Raw genomic sequence first — 20,964 nt, 5'->3', positions numbered from 1 at the left:
CTGAGACACGCCAGCCAGGGCCAGTTTTCATTCTTGATGGCCAGGGAAGTGGTTTTCAGTGTGTATATTTTGTTACCTCCATTTGACTCTTGGGTGAGTGAGTCTGTGGGATAAAGTTTTAGAAGAAATAGTTGGGTCAAAGGCTATAGGTATTTTCTTGGTTAAATCTGTCACACATTGAGAAGCCTATAACAGTGCGTAAGGGCCAGCATGAAATGAGGGTGCATCCATGTGCTTGGTTTTCAGCAGCATATCTTTTTTTTTAATCCTCAGCCAAGGATACATTTATTGATGAGAGAGAGAAGCATTGATATGAGAGAGAAACGTTGATCAGTTGCCTCCTGTATATGCCCTGACCAGGGAACAAACCCGGGAACTGGCATCTTTTTGGTGTATGGGATGACATTCCAATCAACTGAGCCACCTGGCCAGGGCCAGCAGCATATCTTATAAGCACTTGAGGCTTGAATTTTGCACCTGGTAGCACAGATAACAGAATCTGAGTTATCATGCGGCTTACCAATAAGCTGCAGAGTCTTCAGGGCCACCTCAGGACAGGCCCAGCACTCCTCTGGGACCTTGGCTGTTGCCCCTATGCCCACTTGCTATCCACCTGGGATCCACAAGCCCCTCCCTTCTGTTCTCCCTCCATTTCGTGTCAGTCTGCCTACGAGGATGTCAGCCCCGGGTGGGCAGGGACCTTGTCTGTCTTGTTAGTGACTTAGAGAAGTACCCAGCACCTAGTAGGTACTCAGACATGCGTTTGTGGAATGAATGGGTAAACATGTCCTTACCTAAGGAATGATCCTCCCCTAACTCTGGGCCAAACAGTGACTTAGAAGGAATTATAGTCATTTCCAAATTAATGACGAATTTTCCACCCTAATATAGTCAATAGTATTATAATAATTATGTGATGCCAGGTGGGTACTAGACTTATCAGGGATTACTTTGTAAGTTATATAAATGTCTAACCATTGTGCTGTACACCTGAAATTAATATGAAATTGAATGTCAACTGTAATTGAAAGAAAAAAGCCTTTCAATTTGTTAAAAATTAAATGAAAGAATTTTCCACCCTGGATAATGCGTTTGAAGAAACAAACCATGGGTGGAGTGTGTGCTCACTCCGAGTCCTGCAGGGCGGCACAGAGCCGCGCAGCGTTGTGTGTGGGGCAGCTTCGAGGACACCTTCCTCAGGCGCTGCCTCTGCGGTGACAGGACTAGAGAGGGCTTTCTCCGGAGGCTGACTGGGGACGCGAGCAACGGCGCCTTCGCTCAGAATGTCCTTGCTTTATAGTAATAGCCTCTTGGCCCAACAGCCTGTTCTGTTGTTTTTCTTTTTTGGAACAAATTAAGGGCATTCAGAGGGAGCTAGATGTACTTACGTAACTTGTACCTTTTGTTTACTGGATACCTGTTATCAGGCTCAGCGGGGAGGAAGGAGGTTGTGCCGCTCCCAGCCTGGGCCAAGGGCACCCTCGGCCACCTCCATTAGCCTCTGAGACTCAGCGAATCATTTTAGGAGTGGCTCTGACTCACCAGTGTTTAGATACGTCAGTGGCAGAAGTCAGTGGAATCCAGAGAGCTGGGCACGTGTCTCCTTCTCTTAGAACATGTATTCAGCAGACATTGATGGAGGGCCCGCGTGTGCCAGGATCACGTGGAGGAGCGCCGGTGTGTTTTCAGGAGTGGGAGGCGAGGTGATGATTTGTACATCTTTGTACTTTGATTGTCTTGCTGTCAAGCTTGCTGCTTCTACAGCCTCTGATGGGCAGACAAGGTTCAGACGGAAGCACATAGTCCCTGTCCCACGAGCAACTGAATTTAAGGTCTCCAAGGGTCTAAGCATGCGCAGGAGTCTCCCACAGGAGCCACGTATGTGTAGCATTTGTTCAGAGTTCATAGAGCTCACTCAGCATTATATTTGAGTATTGGGTTTCAGTTTCTCTAGGAAGAAACAACCAGCCCTAACCGGTTTGGCTCAGTGGATAGAGCGTCAGCCTACGGAGTGAAGGGTCCCAGGTTCGATTCCGGTCAAGGGCATGTACCTTGGTTGCGGGCACATCCCCAGTAGGGAGTGTGCAGGAGGCAGCTGATCGATGTTTCTCTCTCATTGATGTTTCTAACTCTCTCTCCCTCTCCCTCCCTTTCTGTAAAAAACCAATAAAATATATTTTAAAAAAGAAAGAAAGAAGCAACCAGTCACCTACTGGGCAGTGGACAGGCTGAAATACACTGAAGTGGCAGTCTGTCCTGTCCTCGGAAAGAGCAGTTCTGGCTCACTTGCCCCTTATCATCCCTGAGCCATTCCTCGCTCAGGAGGGAGGGAGCGCTGGTGATGACCTTGCCTTTCAGAGGACAGGCTCTCAGGATGGCTGACTGAGTCCACAGGGGTGGAGCCCAGATGCCACACTGTCTTCCCAGGAACGTCACCGCCCGTGGAGAAGTACCTAGTTAATTATTAAATGCACATTTATGGGTTTGGCTTTGATAAGTACATCTCAGGAACACTCAGTACCATTTGGCAGTACAGACCAGAGTTTCACAGCATGGGCACAGCCTTGGTGAGGGGCAGGTTTGGCTCAGACCCTAGCAGAGCGAGGGAAGCAGGACCAAGAAGTTTACCCGGTCAGATCTCCTTTTGAAAGAATGGGCCTGAAGGGCCTCTCTTGTTGCCCTCAGAAGCCTTGGTTTCCCCAACTTTATCAGTGGGTACTAAAGCCAGATTCACATTTCTGCATGAAAAAAATTCCGAGTAATATTCCCTGACAGGCCCAGGGCCTTTGGGGATATTTGGGCAGCGATATTACCTTCCCTGGGGGAGCAGCCTCCCAGCCAAGCAGGGTTCCCAGGTCTGGGAGTGACGGGGCTGGTCATGCAGTGTCCTGCTGGAGTCGGCAGCATGGAGCCAGACGCCTGGGTGGAATCCCAGCTTAGCATTTACTAGAGGCCCCAAGCACGAAATCTGTGCAAGAGTAGGCCTTCCTTCCCCTGGCTGCTGGCACTGGCTTCCCTCTGGCACCTGGGACCTGGGCTTCCCTCACAGCCCTGGCTTTGTCCAGAAGGTCATTCGGAAAGACGATTAGTCTAATTAGCATATTATGCTTTTACTAGGGGCCCGGTGCACAAAATTCGTGCACTGGGTGTGGGTCGGGGGGTGGGGTGGGGGGAGAGTGTCCCTCAGCCCAGCCTGCCCCCTCTCACATACTGGGAGCCCTCAGGTGTTGACCCCCATCACCCTCCGATCGCCTGATCGGCCCCTTGCCCAGGCCTGACGCCTCCGCCAGAGGTGTCAGGCTTGGACAGGGGACCCCCATCTCCCCCCGATCACTGGCTCTGGCCCCCGCCCAGGCCTGAGGCCTCTGGCCCAGGAATCATGCCTGGGCAGGGGACCCCCATCTCCCTCTGATTGCTTGCTCCACCCCCTGCCCAAGCCTGACGCCTCTGACCCAGGCTTCAGGCCTGGGCAAGGGGACCATCATATCCCCCCAATCCCCGGCTCCGCCCCCCGCCCAGGCCTGATGCCTCGGCCAGAGGAGTTGACCCTCATCACCCTCCGATCACCAATCACCGGATCGGCCCCTTGACCAGGCCTGAGGCCTCCGGCAGAGGTGTCAGGCCTGTGCAGGGGACTTCCAGCTCCCCGTGGTTGCAGGCTCCGCCCCTGCCCAGGCCTAATGCCTCTGGCCTAGGCGTCCGGCCCGGGCAGCGGGGACCTGCAGTGGCAGCAGGGGGCGCCGCGATCGTGGGCTTCGCTTTAGGCCCAGGCAAGGGACCCCTAGCTCCTGGGACTGCCAGCTTCGACCGTGCTCAGCTCCCATCGCTGGCTCCACCCCTACTTCCTGCTATCACTGGCCAGGGCGGCAAAGGCGCCTGATTCTCCGATCATGGCTGGGGGGCAGGGCAAAGGCGGCCCCAGGGTTTCCAATCACTGTCAGTGGCAGGGGGCTTCTTCCTGCTTTCCCTTTCGCATCCCTGCATTGTGCCTACATATGCAAATTAGCCGCCATCTTGTTGGCAGTTAACTGCCAATCTTGGTTGGCAGTTAATTTGCATATAGCCCTGATTAGCCAATGAAAACGGTATCGCCGTACGCCAATTACCATTTTTCTCTTTTATTAGTGTAGATTGTTATATATGAGCTGCAAGCTTTTAATTTGAATCATTGCACTCAGTTACCTCCCTGTAAAATGGGGACAATAATACATTTTTACAGGGTTTTAAGGAACAAAAATAATATATTTAAAGCTCACTTAGACCACCTATTGATGATAAGAGATGCTTGGTACCTAGGGGCTGCTTTGATGTTGCTTTATTCCCACCCTGGGCTCCCAGGTGGAACAGCAGAACCATGTGTGGTTGAAGCAGGCATTCTTGATTTGACACAAACATGGACAACTTTGGCCAAGAACCTTCTTGGTTTCTCTGTGGGGTTGAGCATGGCTCCTGGGTGTGGCCTGGTCTGCAGCTGGTCCCCACTTGGTTACCACACTCAAGTGAGTGCCCGTCTATGAGAACAGAGTGCCAGTGTTTGGACTTCAGGGGCTTTGTCCAAGAAGTTCATTTTCTCTTTGTAGGCTGTGTCCTATGCCCTCTCCTCTTACCTGAGAGTTATTTTTCTACAGTTCTAGGCCCCCAGGTCACACGTGTCCACCTCACCCCGCCCCCTACTTTAAGGAGGGAATAGATGATGTCTGAAAACAGCTGTGAGGAAGGAAAATACATTGTGTTGTCTTCCCGTGATAGGACCATGGATAATCCATCCTTCTTCCTGTCCTTCCTTTCTCTGCCAAACTCTCTTTGAGTTCTCTATGGAAAAATAGATTTTTTTAGATTACAACTTTCTAGGTTACAAATACATTTAAAAAAAAAAAAGAATGCCCAATTTAGTACATTAAGACCCCTTAACATTGGATATTGCCATTTTTCTTGCCTTATGTAGAGCAGGCATTCTGAGGTCTTATTTTGATTGTCATCAAGCATTTTCACATCAATCAATTTCCTTTTATGTATGGTATTAAAAGGGCAAAGAATATTTTTTCTGTTTGTATTTGACAAAGTTAACATTTGGGACTTCTTGATTCCCACTAATCTAGTCCAGTTTCATTGTTTTTCTGTTTTATTTGACAGAATTTGAGGTCTAGCCCATGGTCTCTCTGTATTCCCAGCACTATCTCAGTTTCTGAAACTTAGATCTTGAATGAATGAGGCTCACCAAGTGCAGCTGATAATGGCAGGTCTTCCTCTCTTTCCAATTTTTGTTGACACAAGACCATTGTGTCACTGAGTCGCATGATGTTTTATGGGTTCTTTCCTTCCAGTCCCTTCCTGAACCCAACTATGGCTGGTGTGCTCAGGTCTTATGGGCCCAGGAATAGTGGTTGATAATTGTGCCATATTGAGTCAGTGGTGTCAGTCAAATCCTGGCCATAAATGAACAGATCTAACTATACATTGTGGAGGACATTTTTTGTTTGAGCCCTGAAGGCTGACAGCTGATTCTATTACTTTTGTAAAATCACCAACCATGGATTTCCAGGGGCAGATGAGATTCCTTGGCCTCCCTTTGATCCATCTCAATCCCCTCCTCCCCTTACAGGTAGGAGGCCCCTCTCGTATACTTAAACAGAGCCCATCTCCCTGTAAGTCTCACTCCAGCTTTTCCACGCCCTGTTCATGAAAGGATTCATTCTTGCTCTCTTGATATTTTCACAGCATTTTATTCATTATACCTATGAACTTATTTAATTACTAGAGGCCTGTTGCACAAATTCATGCACAGGTGGGGTCTGGCTGGCCTGCCCCGATGGGGGCCCATTGGGCCAGGCCAATGGGGGGCGGGCAGTTGGCCCTGCCCCCAATCAGGGTGTTGGGGGCCAATCAGGGGCCGGATCATACTGGTTGGCTGCCGCAGTACACATCATAGCCACTGGTCGTTCTGGTTGTTCCGCCATTCCAGTTGCTGGGCTTTTATATATATAGATCTGCAATGTAGTATAATAGGAAAATCTTGAACTTTAGAATCACAGAACCTGGTTTTGATTCTTGATCTCACCATTTATAATCTTAAGCAAGTTACTTGATCTTTAATTTCTCATCTGCGGAAAGGAAATAAAAATACCTACCTCATGGGACTGTTAATGAAAACTAAATGAGATTGTTGAATATAGGTACACATTGTGCTTCAAGGGATGCTTAACACGTTAAGCGCCATGTGAGTCACTGGTTTTCGTTCAGGCCACTGTTGACTGATGATATACAATTTTAAAAATTATATTCTTCTATTAATAAATCTTGTGCAGAACTGATCTTCCATTAGTATCTAAACCGTGGCTGAACCCAGGCAGAAAGGAGTTCCTCTGAGCTTTTCTCCATCCAGAGCAGGTGCCCTTCCTCCCTGTAACTGCTCCCTGGAGCTGGCCCGGCCCCCAGCCAGCCGCTTGATTGGACCACTTTGAGACTTGCCTGAGCCAAATGCCTAGATATTCCCTGAGGAGCCTGGAGCAGAGACCAGGTGTGCTGGGTAGATGACTTTCTGCTGCTGCAAAGGCAGGCTGGGTGCTTCGAGGAGGGCCTGACTCAGAGCACAGGATTCTGTGGAAAAGGGGGTGCTATGAAACAAGGTGGTATGATGTCCCAGGCAGGTGGCCTGTTAGGCCTTTGTGGTAGCCCTGTGGTCGATGACACACTGCCCCTGTGATGATGGAGCAGATTTAGTCAGCGTGCTGTCAGGACGAGTGTGTGGGTGGCACCCATACGACTGCCTAGTTATACTTGCGTGCATTATAGCTGTGGCTTTGAAGTACCATACTCTGTCTTTGAATTCATTGGGCATACAGTGCTGTGTTTACCTTTGGAAGCTCCACCAAATTAAGCCCTCTTAACTAGCAAGTAGATCTGAGGTTATAGATCTTCTTTAAATTGGAGACATGATGTTACCTTAGCAAACAGGCAGAGTTGGTATCAAATGCTGGTCTCTACCATTCATTACTTAGGCGAACCTTGGGCAAGTTACTTCTCCAAGGATCAGTTTTCTCAACTGTAAAGTATAGACCAAAGTAATGCTAGTAATACTAATAATAGTTACTGTCCTATATAATAAAAGGCTAATATGCAAATTGTCCTTTGACCAGGAGTTTGACCAGGGGGCGGGGCCGGCTGGCTAGCTAACCTCCCATGTGTGTGTCCCCCGTCCCCCCCGTTGGCCGGACGCCACCTGTGCACAAATTCATGCACCAGGCCTCTAGTCTAATAATAATCACATTATTATTTACTATGTCCATAGCACTTACTATGGGCCATGTATTGTTCTAAGCCCTTGTATGTATTGCCTCATCTGACCCTCTCAGCAATTCTGATTTACTTATTGTCTGTCTTTTACAGATAAAGCCTTTGAGGCATAGAGAGGTCAGATAACTTGCCCTCTGCTGCCCAGACAGTGAGTAAAGGATTTAGGATTGGAGCCCTGGAAGCCTGACTCTAGAGCCTGTATTCCTTACTGTGGCTCTAGACCAGTGGTTCTCAACCTTCCTATGCCGCGACCCTTTGATACAGTTCCTCATGTTGTGGTGACCCCCCAACCATAAAATTATTTTTGTTGCTACTTCATAACTGTGATTTTGCTACTGTTATGAATCATAAGGTAAATATCTGATATGTAGGATGTATTTTCATTGTTACAAATTGAACATAATTAAAGCATAGTGATTAATCACAAAAACAATATGTAATTATGTGTTTTCTGATGGTCTTAGGCGACCCCTGTGAAAGGGTTGTTCAAAGGGCTCGCAACCCACAGGTTGAGAACCGCTGCTCTAGACTGTCTCGCAGGGAATCATGAGGATTAGATGTGATAACATGAGTAAAGGACCTAGAACAGTGATGGCGAACCTTGTGAGCTCGGCGTGTCAGCATTTTGAAAAACCCTAACTTAACTCTGGTGCTGTGTCACATATAGAAATTTTTTGATATTTGCAACAATAGTAAAACAAAGACATATTTTTGGTATTTATTTTATATATTTAAATGCCATTTAACAAAAATCAACCAAAAAAATGAGTTCGCGTGTCACCTCTGACACGCTTGTCATAGGTTCGCCATCACTGGCCTAGAACAAACCAAGCCTTGCGCCTGCAGGTGTAGCAGTGTAGGGCATTCTGCCTGCCCACCCCTCCTGCTCCCTGCTGTCACTAAGCTGAGGCTGTGAATCCTGACTCTGTGGTTAGAGTTTGGATCTGGCTGTGTGATCTGAACACAGGGTGATGGAAAGGAGGGTGGAGTCTCATCCCTGGGAAAGGTCATTCCATCGCAGTGATCTGTGTCTGCGAATGTGCTTCAGCTTCTTCCCTCCCGCTGGGGCGCAGCTGCCCCTTGCCCCTTGCTGGGCTGAGAACACTGCCTCTGCACTCAGAAACGGCCACTTTCGCTTGTTCGTCTTCACTCTGTGTAGCTGACCCTCACACAGATGGTGTCCAAAGAAACTGGTCTGAATTTGGGGTTTCAGTGGCTGAGATGAGTCAGCCATGGGTGGGGGAGGACAGTGCCCGGCACAGTCAGAATGTGCTGCAACCCTATGGAGAGTCATGTCAAAGGTGGGATTATTTCCACTCACAGTTTACCCCGATCCTCTCCCTGCTGGATGGCTAGGACAGGCTGGGACAGAGTGAGCCCCGAGATGCAAGGGCTCTGCCCTCATTTGCTGCTCTCCTCACGTGTTCTGTGTCTCGTTCTCCAAGGGATGAGCAAGAGTGTTTAGTGAAGGCATCAATCTGTTGATCTCAGAACACAAACTGTTCTGAAAGCTCTTCTAGCCCTTCAGCAGGATGTTGAGGAGGTTTACTTGTTAATGTGAAATACACATGAGTTTATTGACCTTCTCCCAACTAAAGAAAACATTTTAGACTGTTTTGTACGCAGGCAATGCTGGAAATGGAAATCTTCTATGGGGATGGCTTGCTTTTACCTTGGGAGTTCAAAATCACAATGATACGTTTTTCTTGTAGGTTTGTCTTCGGATTTGGAGTGTCTGCAGTTGACCTGCTGCTCCCTCACCCTTCGGAGAGATGTCTGTCACTTATGATGATTCCGTTGGAGTAGAAGTGTCCAGCGACAGCTTCTGGGAGGTAATGCCCAGGCTTTCCCCCCATGATACAGAAATCAGGCTGATGCCTGCCTGCCAGGACTGTGTGTGGAGGGTGGGGTCGGGGGGATAAACATACCCCCAAACCAGCCAGGCATTTGTGGTCAGATTTGGATGGCAACAGGATGGCTAAGCTGTCAGTGAAGCTGCCTTGCTAGAAAAGTCGGGTGCTTTAGAGGTCTTGTCAGTTTGTCCATTCACTGATCTTCCTCTTCATGTTCAACCATGTATGACTTAGAGTGAAATATACAAATCACTGGGCTTAGCCTGAAAGGCAGTTTTGCGTAGAAAAACAGACGGTGGTGATGTGATATGCTGGCCAGTGCAGGCAAAAGGCCAGAGGGCTAAACACATTGCCCTGGGGCTGGTTGGAGCATCTTCCTGTCTGTCTGAGCCTATGAGGAACTCCCTTCCTGATTAGATTATTTTGTGGTTTTGGTAGTCATTCTTCCTGAGCCCCACTTTTCCTGCCTGCTGGTTGAAGTAAAGTCCTTTTTTTAAAATATATATTTCTTTATTCATATCAGAGAGGAAGGGAGAGGAGAGAGAGAGATAGAAACATCAATGATGAGAGAATCGTCGATCGGCTGCCTCCTGCACTACCCCTACTGGGGATCAAGCCTGCAACCCAGGCATGTGCCCTTGGCCAGTATCGAACCTGGGACCCTCCAGTCCGCAGGCCGATGCTCTATCCACTGAGCTAAGCCGGCTAGGGCTAAAGTCCTTTTTTGATCCAATTTTATTCTCATGGTAAAACCCCTGTAACTTTCCCTGTAGTCATGGGTTTCATGGAAAGAGCACTGGCTTTGCAGTTGAAAAGATCTAGGTTCTGCCCTAGCTGGTTTGGCTCAGTGGATAGGGCATCGGCCTGTGGACTGAAGGGTCCCAGGTTCGATCCCTGTCAAGGGCACATGCCTGGGTTGCGGGCTCGATCCCCAGTAGGGGGATATGCAGGAGGCAGCCCATCAATGATTCTCTCTCATCATTGATGTTTCTATCTCTCTCCCTCTCCCTTCCTTTCTGAAGTCAATAAAAATATATTTAAAATATATATATTTTTTAAAAAATGAAAATATCTAGGTTTGATCCTAGCTGTGCCCTTACTAGCTGTGTGACCTTGGGTAAGTTGCTTGACACTATGAGCCTCAGGCTTTTCATCTGTAAAGAGGGGTTGATACTGGCCTTTGAGGGAGGCAGCCAGGATGAAATGAGAATGCAGACATTGGCTCCCACGTGGGTGCTTTTCTGACCCTGGAGACTCTAGTGGTGCAGAAGGTGAGGATGATGGCCTGGGGCTTACTGGGCATGAGCACAAAGGAGTTGTATAAACTTAGAATAATTAAGTGTATTTGTCTGACATCAAATACCATCTGATATTATAGACTAATAGATAAGTGATCACAGGTGGCCAAGTTTAGAAAAGATGGGCCAGGAGCTCAAACTTCTATCCACACTTTCTTTCCTATGTATTAGGGAAAAGCTCAATACTACCTTTTAGCTGAGTACTTCATTTTATTAAAAGTATGTGTTTATTGATCACCTACTGTGTGGTAGGCCCTTTGAGACTCCAACAATGAATGTGGCAGTCTGAGTCCCTACCCTCAAGGAGGGTAGCTGGCTTCCGCGGGATCAGAGTAAATGAAATAGCACAGGGGTGCCAGTGCCCTCTGTCCCTGCCCCTAAGGTGATAGCACCTTCCTGGTGGGTATCTGGGCCAGAGCTCAAATTTCAGTAGCCAGAGAGGCACATCGTCTGAGGGAACATTTCTTAGAAGGCAGAACACTTCTGACAGGGGCAGCGACAGAGTCACGGGTGTGTCCCGGCCTGTGGGCAGCAGCGGCTTCCTGGCATTGTCAGGTGCACTCCCACTGCGTAGGGGACGTTGATGGTGAGACTGGATGGAGCTGTGTTAGAACTGGGGGTCACAGGATGCAGTTGGTGGTGCCCGTGGGACAGTACTGGCATTCAGGCTGCCCCTCTGCCCCCTGTTTGCAGACAGGCAGGCCCCGCGTGCTGGCCCTAGGAAGGCTGTGCCGCTTAGAAGGACACTCAGGAGGAGCCAGTGGTGGCTGTGCAGACTTCCTGGGAGCTCCTGGTGGGCTGGCCTCATAATGTAAATATCTGATATGCAGGATGGCCTTAGGCGACCCCTGTGAAAGGGTCGTTCGACTGCCAAAGGGGTCGCGACCCACAGGTTGAGAACCGCTGCTTTAGAGTCTTGGGGAAAATTTTTTCCCTAATGGAATGACATTGCTTCTGGTATTAATCAGTACCTGCCTTGAGCTAGGTGGCGATGTGGAGGGGATGGAGCACACAGAAGGCCTTCAAGAGAGATCGACACAGGCAGCGGGGCAGGTTCAGACACGTGCTCTGAAGCCAGGTGACCTGGGTTTGACTCCCAGGCTTGTCACTTCACATGTATGTGGCTTTGGGCAAGTTGCTAATTTGTCTTTGCCTCAATTTCCCAATCTGTAGAGTGGGAGTGATGCTGATACCCACATCCTGGCATATGTGAGGGTTAAGGGAATGGGAACATGTAAAGTGGTGTCAGATGTCGGGACAGGTTCTGGCTGGGAGCCCTGGCCTCTGCTGTGGCGATGCGGTCTCAGCACACACGGCATGCCTGTTCCTGCAGGCCACGTTCGGCAGCATCACCATAATGACCCAGTTGATGACAGAAAGCGCCTGGGAAAATGAAGTAGCTAAATGCAGTGCTATTACAGAATTCTGCAGCTGCTTGGTTAAAAAAAAAAAAAAGGTGGAAGTTGCCAGAATATGTTATCAGCATATATTAAATCAAGTAGCTTTAACAAGCCATTGATTTAAGCTCTTAGGCTCCCATCTAAATTCTTAGCTGTCATACTGTCGGTAGACAAGAACATCTGCTTTTGCCTGAAGAAAGCAAAGACAAATGGGTTTATTGTCTCGGCAGGCTCTGTCCACTCCGCTCAGCTGGCTCACCCTTGAACGTGCCTCCAGGTGTGGAGAGAGCAGTGTGCTTAGGCCTCAGGGTTGCAGGTTAAAGGGCATGAGTGTTCGGAGGGTAAAATAAAGGTCATCTTGAGCAGGCGGTTTTAGTAGTTTTCAGGTTTGGGGTTCCCGATAGCCTCGCCAGCACATGGCGGGATCAGGGACAGGGCCTGCATGCTGCCTGACCGTCCTGACCTCCGTGGCCTTCCCTGAATCTGTTGGAAGCACACACGTGACCTGATACCAACCATTAAATCTTGGCTCTATGCCTTCTCTGCTCTCGGCCTGAGGAAGGCTCTGTAAGGTGGGCTCTGCCTCCTGGGTGCATGATCATGGGTGACTTCGCTTCTTCAAACCAGTTTCCTTTTCTGTAAAATGGAAACAAGCAGCACCCGCTGCCTAGGATTGTGACAGATTCGACGATGTGGCCCCTGTGGCGCTGTCAGCACCCCGCCCGGCTCAGTGTGGACAGGCCTATTGTGATGCTGCTGCTGGGGCAAGACCGTGCGGCACCTGCTGCCAGGAGGCCTGCAGCCCAGCACGGCAGGGAGCTAACATGCACGGTCGTTACCTGTGCGGGACCAGCTGCGACTGTGGGCCATGGGGGCAGTGTTCGGAAGGACCCTCGTGGTCCCCGGGTGGGCCAGCCAGCAGGAGTCCGGGCCGGGGAGTTGGTCTCGCCTGTGTGCAAGTGCAGGCGATGCAGGTGCTCTGCACTGGTGGTCCGGCTGGGACGGCAGGCGGCAGGGAAGCCGCCCTGGGGAAGCCGAGCTGAGCCTTGCAGAGCTGAAACTGGGGCAGGTAGGATGGGACACGCCATCAACAGCCGTCTGCTCCCTCTCCTCCCCCTGCCTTTGGCACTCAGTCCCCGCCCCTTTCTAAAGTTATCCTGTGTTAGCTCTCCTCTCACAGCTGCGCCCCAGTCTCAGGAGGCACTCTCACACCTTCCCCCAGGAGCTCCACCCTCCCGAAGCCCACCAGGCCCTGAGCACAGCACCTTTCAGGGTGAAGGCCCGCCCTGGAGATTTCTCACTGTCTGACCCCACCTCCCACCCCACCCGCTGCACTTGACCCCTGGCCAAGTCTCTGCTGGTTGCCCTGCGTTCTGTGTTCCGTGTTCCATTCCTGGTGGATGTCTCACAGTGCCCCAGGTCTCCATGCTATCACAGCTTCTTCACTTTGCCAGCGCTGTTCTGTCTGGAATCCTTTCCCTCACCTCTCCATCAAGGTGGTCAGCCTCCTACTTGCCCATTAATGTGCCAGCCTCTTTGAAAGTCCTTGAAAGTTCAGCTCGGATGTTGCCTTCAGTATACCTCCCTGCCCCGCCCCTCCCTCAGCCAGGCAGTCCTGAAGGGAGAGGATGAGCATCGTGGTCCTGTGCCCAGGCACATGAGTGTTGAGCATCTGTCTTTAGTGTCTTGATATCTGAGGGGTGAGCCTGAATGTAGATGGAGTTAGGGACATAGATGGCTTTGCAGTGCCTGTCACCTTGAGCACTTCTTTCTCCCCATGGCCCAGCAGTGGTCACAGTGCCAGCACTTAAACCTACAACACGTTCTTCTGGAAACATCCTTCCTGTACTCCTTGCTGCTTTTCAGATTTCAAGAGTAGTTATTTAAATATAAGGTGGGGCAAAAGTAGGTTTACAGTTTGAATAGAAAATAGTACAATAATCCTATCTAATAATAGACAAACATGGTAATTGACTGTACCTTTGCTACGCCTCCCATTGGCTCATCAGCACGATATGTAAATTAACCGCCAACAAAGATGGCGGCTAATTTGCATACTGCAGGCAGGGCGGGACAGCACAGCTGCCAGCACGAGCTGCCATCCCCGGCCACAGGCCGGCCCCAGAAGCCAGTGATCGGGGGGAGATGGGGGTCCCCTGCCCAGGCCTGACACCTCTGGTGGAGGCATCAGACCTGGGCAAGGGGCCGATCCAGCGATCGGAGGGTGATGGAGGTCGACGCCTCTAGCCGAGGTGTCTGGCCTGGGCAAGGGCGGAGCTGGTGATCGGGGCGGGATGGGGGTCCCCTGCCCAGGCCTGACACCTGGGCCAGAGGAATTAGGCCTGGGTGGGGGGCGGAGCCGGAGATTGGGGGGATATGGGGGTCCCCTGCCCAGGCCTGACACCTCTGGCCGAGGCATCAGGCCTGGGCGAGGGGCTGATCCGGCGATTGGAAGGTGATGGGGGTCGACGCCTCTGGCCACGGCGTCAGGCCTGGGTGAGGGGCCGATCTGGCGATCGGAGGGAGATGGGGGTCCCCTGCCCAGGCCTGAAGCCTGGGCCAGAGGCGTCAGGCCTGGGGGGGTAGGGGGACCCAAGCCGGCGATTGGTGTGAACTACAGAGGAAAGACCTTTTCTGACCGCTCATTGGTTAAGCTCCCTGTATGCCACTGGTAATATTCTTAGTAACTTGAGTAATAAGAATCCAAAAAGGTGATCTAGGGGTTTTCACCACACTCCTGGCGAAAAAAATGGAGGTCCGCTGCTGGAGGGCTAAGAAATGTCATATCCTGCCCTAGCCGGTTTGGCTCAGTGGATAATGCCTTGGCCTGCCGATGGCAGGGTCTGGGTTCAATTCTGACCAAGGGCATGTACCTAGGTTGCAGGCTCCTCCTTGGCTGGGGCCCAGGTCAGGGCTCATGCAGGAGGCAACCAATCAAAGTGTTCCTCTCACTTTGATGTTTCTCTCTGTCTTTCCCTTTCTTTCCACATTCTCTAAAAATCAATGGAAACATATCCTCAGGTGAGGATAAAAAAAAAATAATGAAGAAATTATTATTATATGAAAGACACATCTTGAAAATGCCTGAAGAAAGTTGTCATTTTTCATGGTGAAGGGGCTGGAGTCTGTGTTGATGATAAAACCTTGCTTGCTGTGGTGACTGGCAGTGGCTGCAGCAGCGGGGTGATGGGGTTGGTGCCTTCCCCTGATCAGCCGGTTCACCTCCCACAAAGGGAGGCCAGACTGCGGCTTAGGCCCTATCCATCCCCAAGGGGAGCAGGGAGCGGGCCTAAGCCGTCACTAGGACATCCTCTGAGGTCTCCCAGTATGTGAGAGGGGGCAGGCTGGGCTGAGAGACACCCCCCACCCCCTGCACGAATTTCGTGCACCGGGCCCCTCGTTAATAAATAATAATACAAGAATAAGAATAAGCTGTATTTCACATACTCACAACTGTAAACCTACTTTTGCTCACCTTGTGTGTGCTGATGGGTTGTACCAACATGGACCTTGTTAAGAAACATCCTTTTCTTTTCTGTAAATCTTTCTACAAGGGTTTTGAAAGTCAGAGATGGGCAGGTTTCTGGAGAGCCGACATGTTTTGATGTTGGTCACCAGTTTGAATATTGTTGGTGACGGGATGAAAGCCAGCTCGCGTGGTGGCTGCCTGGGGACTGTCAGGTATGCACGGGCTGTGATGATCTCAGCTCTCCTGGCCACCAGCTCAGCGACACTGACTTGGGTTTTGTTGGTGATTTTTTTCCTCTTGCTGTAAATTTCAAAATGACAGCAAGGCCCTCTTTTAAATGGGAAGTGAGCATGTGATGTCACTTCCAACTGGTTGTGAAATGCTCGCTTTCGCCTTCCTAAAAAGGGACTGCTGAAGGGTAGGGCTGAAAGCTCGGGTTCAGCCTGTGTGTGTTGGCGAGCTGCTCACCTGCTTCCCTGACTGAGGGCTTACAGCCAGGCAGGCCTGGGCTGGGGGACTGTGGAGGGAAATAATACAATAATTAATAAATAATAACACATGTGCCTGGTGTCACTGTGAACTTCAAGCTGCTGCAAATCCCAGTGGCCTCTGGGGAAGGCTGCCAGGCCACCTGACTTCCAGGGCTTCTGTCCCCATGGGAGCGGGACATCTCAGTCCCTCCCCCCATTGCCCATCTCCATGCAGGCCTGCGTTCTGTGCCTTCTCAGGCTCCTCCCACCACTCCTCAGAACCCCTTCTTCACCCGGTTAGCCAGGGTTAGCCAGGCTCGGGGTAGGAGAGGTGCTGGTAGCCACACTGTGCGTAAATCAGAACTGAACAGCAGTGCCGCTGGTCTCCGCAGCCTGAGGACCGTACCCTTTTCTGCAGGAGTGGGACCCTGTTCTCCAGGAGCTTCCAGATTCACTCTCATCCGGGGGGAAGTACGAGCATGGTCAGCCAGGCAGAGACTTAGAAACGCTAAAACTGGCAGAAGGTTGGCTGGGGTTTTTGAAGACAGGGAGAAAGGGGTCGAAAATACAATAGATGGTTTTTCTGCCCCATTTCCTCCAGGAACCAGGTATTTCTGGTGTCCAGGATGAGCTACACGGTGTCCATTCAAGCCAGCAGCTCAAAGAATGAAACATTGAACACCCTGTTATCCCTCCAAATTAGCCACTAGAATTTTCTCAATTATCCATTAATTATTTACAATTTAGATGAGCTAGTCTCTCCTTTCACATATGAGAAAAAGTGGCCAAAGCTCACCTTAGTCCTTGTCCAAGCAGAGAAGGATCTGCAACTGTGGGATCTTGGCAAACGATGCGACTTCTCTAAGCCTTGGTCTCTTCATCGTAAAGCGGGGACAGTTACTCCTGCTTGTTACGGTGGTGGCAGTGTTTGGTGGTGTAGTACACCTGTTGTGGCGTTTGGCACATAATAGGTGCTCAGTAAGTGGGAAATAGTGTTGATTGCTATGATGGGAGGCAATAATAATCCGGCAAGTGATGACAACAAGGCAGAAGACAGCTGTTTATACCCATGATAATCAAAGGCCTTTAGCCAAAAGTCTGTAATGTAAGATCATTTTACTATGAGTTACTAAAACATTATTATTTTAAATCTTTCTAGTTAGGCATCACCTACTCAGGAAAGCTGTCCCCGGCCCCTCAGTCTGCATAAGATGCCCCCCCTGGGTGCCCTGAGCCCCTCGCTTCCCTCCATCATAGCCATCCCTGAGCTGGTCTGTCTCCCTCCCTGACCATAGGCCAGAGCAGGGACACTGGCCACGTGGACATTGAGAAGCTTCGAATGGCTGTTTTGTATGTTCCTGCTGGTTAAGTGAAAGCGGGAGCTTGTCGTCTAATGATGTGGGGATGCCTTTCAAATGGGAGTGGGCTGGGCCTTCGGGAGCCTGGTTCGCGTGGAGGCTGCTGGAACAGCAGTGACGGTCAGGCTGTCCTACTCCCAGAGGGTCTGGCCGGTGGGCTGCTGCCCAGAGCCCCAAGCCTCCCAGCGTCCTTGCTTCTGTCTCCTAGGTCGGCAACTACAAGCGGACCGTGAAGCGAATCGACGATGGCCACCGCCTGTGCAGCGACCTCATGAACTGCCTGCATGAGCGGGCGCGCATCGAGAAGGCGTATGCGCAGCAGCTCACCGAGTGGGCCCGGCGCTGGAGGCAGCTCGTGGAGAAGGGTAGGGAGGCCCCTGCCCAGGACAGCTCTGGGCAAATCGGTGACTTCTCTGCGCCAGTTTCCTCTTACAAGGAAGTGGGCAGGAGTGCGTCTTGCAGTTCTGGGGCTGTGATTCCTTTAGGAGAGCAGCAGGGTGCTGTCCCCCAGCAGCACAGGCTGCGTGAGATTTCCTCCCCTCACGGCAGGACTGCTCTGGGGATAGCATCTGAGTCTCCCATGGATGCTGCGCTTGCTGGTTTAACGCAGAACAGCTCCCAGGGGCCCACACTTGAGAAAGCTCCATCCGAGCAGAAGCCTGGCCACTCGGCACCGAGCTTCTGGCCCTGAGAGCTGTTGCGGTGTGACCGGCCATGGAGCGAGTCAGGCGGGGCTGGATAGTGACACCCAGCAGGGCTTCAGTTCTGAATTTTATTGGAATAACAGGCTTTGCCTCTCTCCCTCCCTATCCAAACAGGAGATTCTGGAGCTCAGTGACAGGCTGCTGTGGACATGGATTGTGCTCAGCGCACTTCCCAGCAGTAGAGGGCACGTGACTGGTTCTGGGTTTCCTAGGACAGAGCGGGTTGGTAGGAGCTTCTCAGGTTCTTCTACCATGACTGCTGTCCTTGAAGGTGCCAACCAGGGCACCTGGGGCAGGGGTCCTGGAGTGTCGGGGTTCAGGAGGGTAGGGCTCCCAGGGTCTGGACCAGCGGAGCGGCTGTTCATGGAGGAGGCGTAGCCAGGGATGGACCCAACCCCTCAGTAAATGGTAGCTGTTGTCATTTGTTTCTGCCTCTCAGGATCCAGCTGTCGACACAATCCCTTGGTCCCTTCAGAGCTCGAGGGTCACAGAGCACTTGCCCCTCACTTTGTGGATCCTGCCTGGCGTCGCGGATCTAGGCAGGACAGGGAGCTGCAGGTTTCATAGACGCCAGGGATTAGAGGTTCCCCCACCCCCACCAGTGCCTCTGTGTCATCGCCCAGCTCACACAGTCATTGTCCCCTGGGAGTGCCTTAAAGATAGGACCTGAAGCTTCCATGTTCATCCCCAGCTCTGCCTTTCTCCCTCCCTCACCTCATGCCACCCCACATCCTCAAAATGACAGGCCGCTTGTGAGTTTCCTTCCTGAGAACAGTGAGTGAGGTGACTCGGGCACCCCACCCCACTATCTAGAGATTTCCATCTGGCCAGAGCAGGTTCCTGCCTCCGACTCTTTCCTCCCCCAAGACAGAGCTTCTGCTCTGCTGAGGGCACAGGCCGGGCTCTTCCTGGGAGTGAATGACAGGTCCTGCCTCATCCCTGGGAGGGAGAGCGTGTGGCCCAGGAGAAGGGGCCACGGTGCTGAGGAGCCCCCCAGAGGGAAGTGTCCTGGGAGAGAGGTCAGCTCTTCCGAAGGCCCTCTCCCAACAGCCAGCCTTACACAAATTAAAACGGCAGAAATTTGAGTTTCTAAAGAGCCCAGTGACTTCAAAAAGGAAATTTATTTCATCTCTCAAGTTCCCTAGCAAAATAATGGCCGAGCTAATTCAGCTTCAGTTCCTTATTCTTTTCATCATCCCAGGAACTGAAAAAGGAACAGCTGCTGAGAGGAAAGTATCTGAAACAATCACAAGGAAGCCTCCTGGCCAGACAGCCAGGCTGCTGGCCCCAACTCCCTGGCAGCGGGGAGAGACTGACAGGAAGTCCCCTGGAGGGCCTGTCCACCCCACGGGGACCAGTGACCACCAGCTTCTCTCCTGTGCAGGGCCCCAGTACGGGACGGTGGAGAAGGCCTGGATGGCCGTCATGTCCGAGGCGGAGAAGGTGAGCGAGCTGCACCTGGAGGTGAAGGCCTCCCTGATGAACGAGGACTTCGAGAAGATCAAGAACTGGCAGAAGGAGGCCTTCCACAAGCAGATGATGGGGGGCTTTAAGGAGACCAAAGAAGCCGAGGACGGCTTTCGGAAGGCACAGAAGCCCTGGGCCAAGAAGCTGAAAGAGGTGCACCCTCCCGCAGGTCCCTTCCCTCCCGCAGGTCCCTTCCCTCCCGCAGCTCCCTTCCCTCCCGCAGGTCCCTTCCCTCCCGCAGCTCCCTTCCCTCCCGCAGCTCCCTTCCCTCCCGCAGCTCCCTTCCCTCCCGCAGCTCCTTTCCCTCCCGCAGGTCCCTTCCCTCCCGCAGGTCCCTTCCCTCCCGCAGGTCCCTTCCCTCCCGCAGGTCCCTTCCCTCCCGCAGCTCCCTTCCCTCCCGCAGCTCCTTTCCCTCCCGCAGGTCCCTTCCCTCCCGCAGCTCCCTTCCCTCCCGCAGCTCCCTTCCCTCCCGCAGGTCCCTTCCCTCCCGCAGGTCCCTTCACTCCCGCAGGTCCCTTCCCTCCCGCAGGTCCCTTCCCCACCCCCTGCAGACCTGTGCTCGTGGCTGGGACCTGTGGCCTTCGTCCTCCCTACCAGCAGTGCTCCCCCCACACTCTCAGGAATTCCTGCGTTTGTTAGCATCAGAAATAAAGGGCCACACCTCAAGCCATAAACCTGTAGTGGCTAACATTTACCCAAGTTCCAGGTTTCAATTTAATCCTTATCAACCCATTTTACAGTCAGGACACTGAGGATCAGATACTGCTGATAGAGCTCAAAACCCACTCTTATCCACCAGCAGTACTTCCCCCGTACTGGGATTGTCTGCGAGAGAGATTTGGGCTAGTGGAAAGGACTGGCTTAAAACTTTTTTCCCTCTTATATGTGTTTTTCTCTCAAATTTGAAAATGATACTGAGTTTGTTTTTCTGAAAGGAGCAACCGAAGCCACTGAGTCTTGTCCAGCCTTGGCTTGTTGGAGGCTTTCAGACATACACACGCCCCTCCCCGCCCTCAGCACTTGCGGCACCCCCTGCACCCTGGCCAACCCCTTCCTCTGCGGTAGAGGTGCCACTTCCTCTCCCTCCCACTCCCCTGGCTCTTCTCAGGAGATGCACCCTCCTCCTCAGAATCACTCCCTCACCTGCGTCTCCTGGTGGGAACTACAGTCTTCCCTTCTTTTCCCTGTGTCTTGGCTTTTGTCGCCTCCTTTCTGTCCCTGGCCTCGTTTGTAATGACACTATCCCCCTCATGTGGCCGTGGTTACAAGCTCATCTCTAAAAATGAAATCCATGACTGGCTCAAGTAAGGAAGCTTCCGTTAAATAAGTTATACATATGTCGTCAGCACCTATATGCGTGTGGGGGGGGGGGCTAAATAATGGCCAGTGGGAAGTGTGGCCCATGACCCCGCCTTCCAGCGTTACCTCCTCTCATGTTAGGTTTCTCTTGTGAAGCTCTCTCTGCATTTGCTGTTCTCGCTGCTGGGCATGCTCCTCCCTCAGGTGGCCACCCCCCCCCCCCTTTAATTCTTGCTCCATGTCACCTGGGTGGCTTTCTCCATGCCCAGCTCCACTACTGGCTTCCCATCTCTCTCCCTTGCTTTCTTCTCCTCCTTGGCACTTACCACCTACTAATTTACCCTGAACTTGAA

The 20,964-nt window shown here is 51.6% G+C and overlaps 1 protein-coding gene across 11 annotated transcripts in view; it reads left to right on the top strand.

Annotated features, from left to right (window-relative positions):
* PACSIN2 (protein kinase C and casein kinase substrate in neurons 2) overlaps nucleotides 1-20,964 on the top strand; it is a 114,475-nt gene that overhangs the window by 81,289 nt on the left and 12,222 nt on the right. For 8 of the 11 annotated variants that reach the window (XM_081083455.1, XM_081083449.1, XM_081083454.1 and 5 more), the window contains 3 exons: nucleotides 9,006-9,125; nucleotides 17,350-17,506; nucleotides 19,230-19,465. In XM_081083455.1, coding sequence (XP_080939581.1) covers nucleotides 9,066-9,125; nucleotides 17,350-17,506; nucleotides 19,230-19,465 — 453 coding nt within the window. In that variant the 5' untranslated portion in view covers nucleotides 9,006-9,065. Of the gene's footprint in view, nucleotides 1-7,386; nucleotides 7,442-9,005; nucleotides 9,126-17,349; nucleotides 17,507-19,229; nucleotides 19,466-20,964 lie in introns of all 11 variants that reach the window. The other 3 variants (XM_081083450.1, XM_081083458.1, XM_081083451.1) reach the window with 1 other exon arrangement.

Source organism: Myotis nattereri, assembly GCF_964212035.1.
Source record: "Myotis nattereri genome assembly, chromosome: 2".
NCBI classification, from domain to species: Eukaryota; Metazoa; Chordata; class Mammalia; order Chiroptera; family Vespertilionidae; genus Myotis; species Myotis nattereri.
The sequence above is the reverse complement of the archived record's forward strand: the minus strand, read 5'-3'. Positions and strand labels throughout refer to the sequence as shown.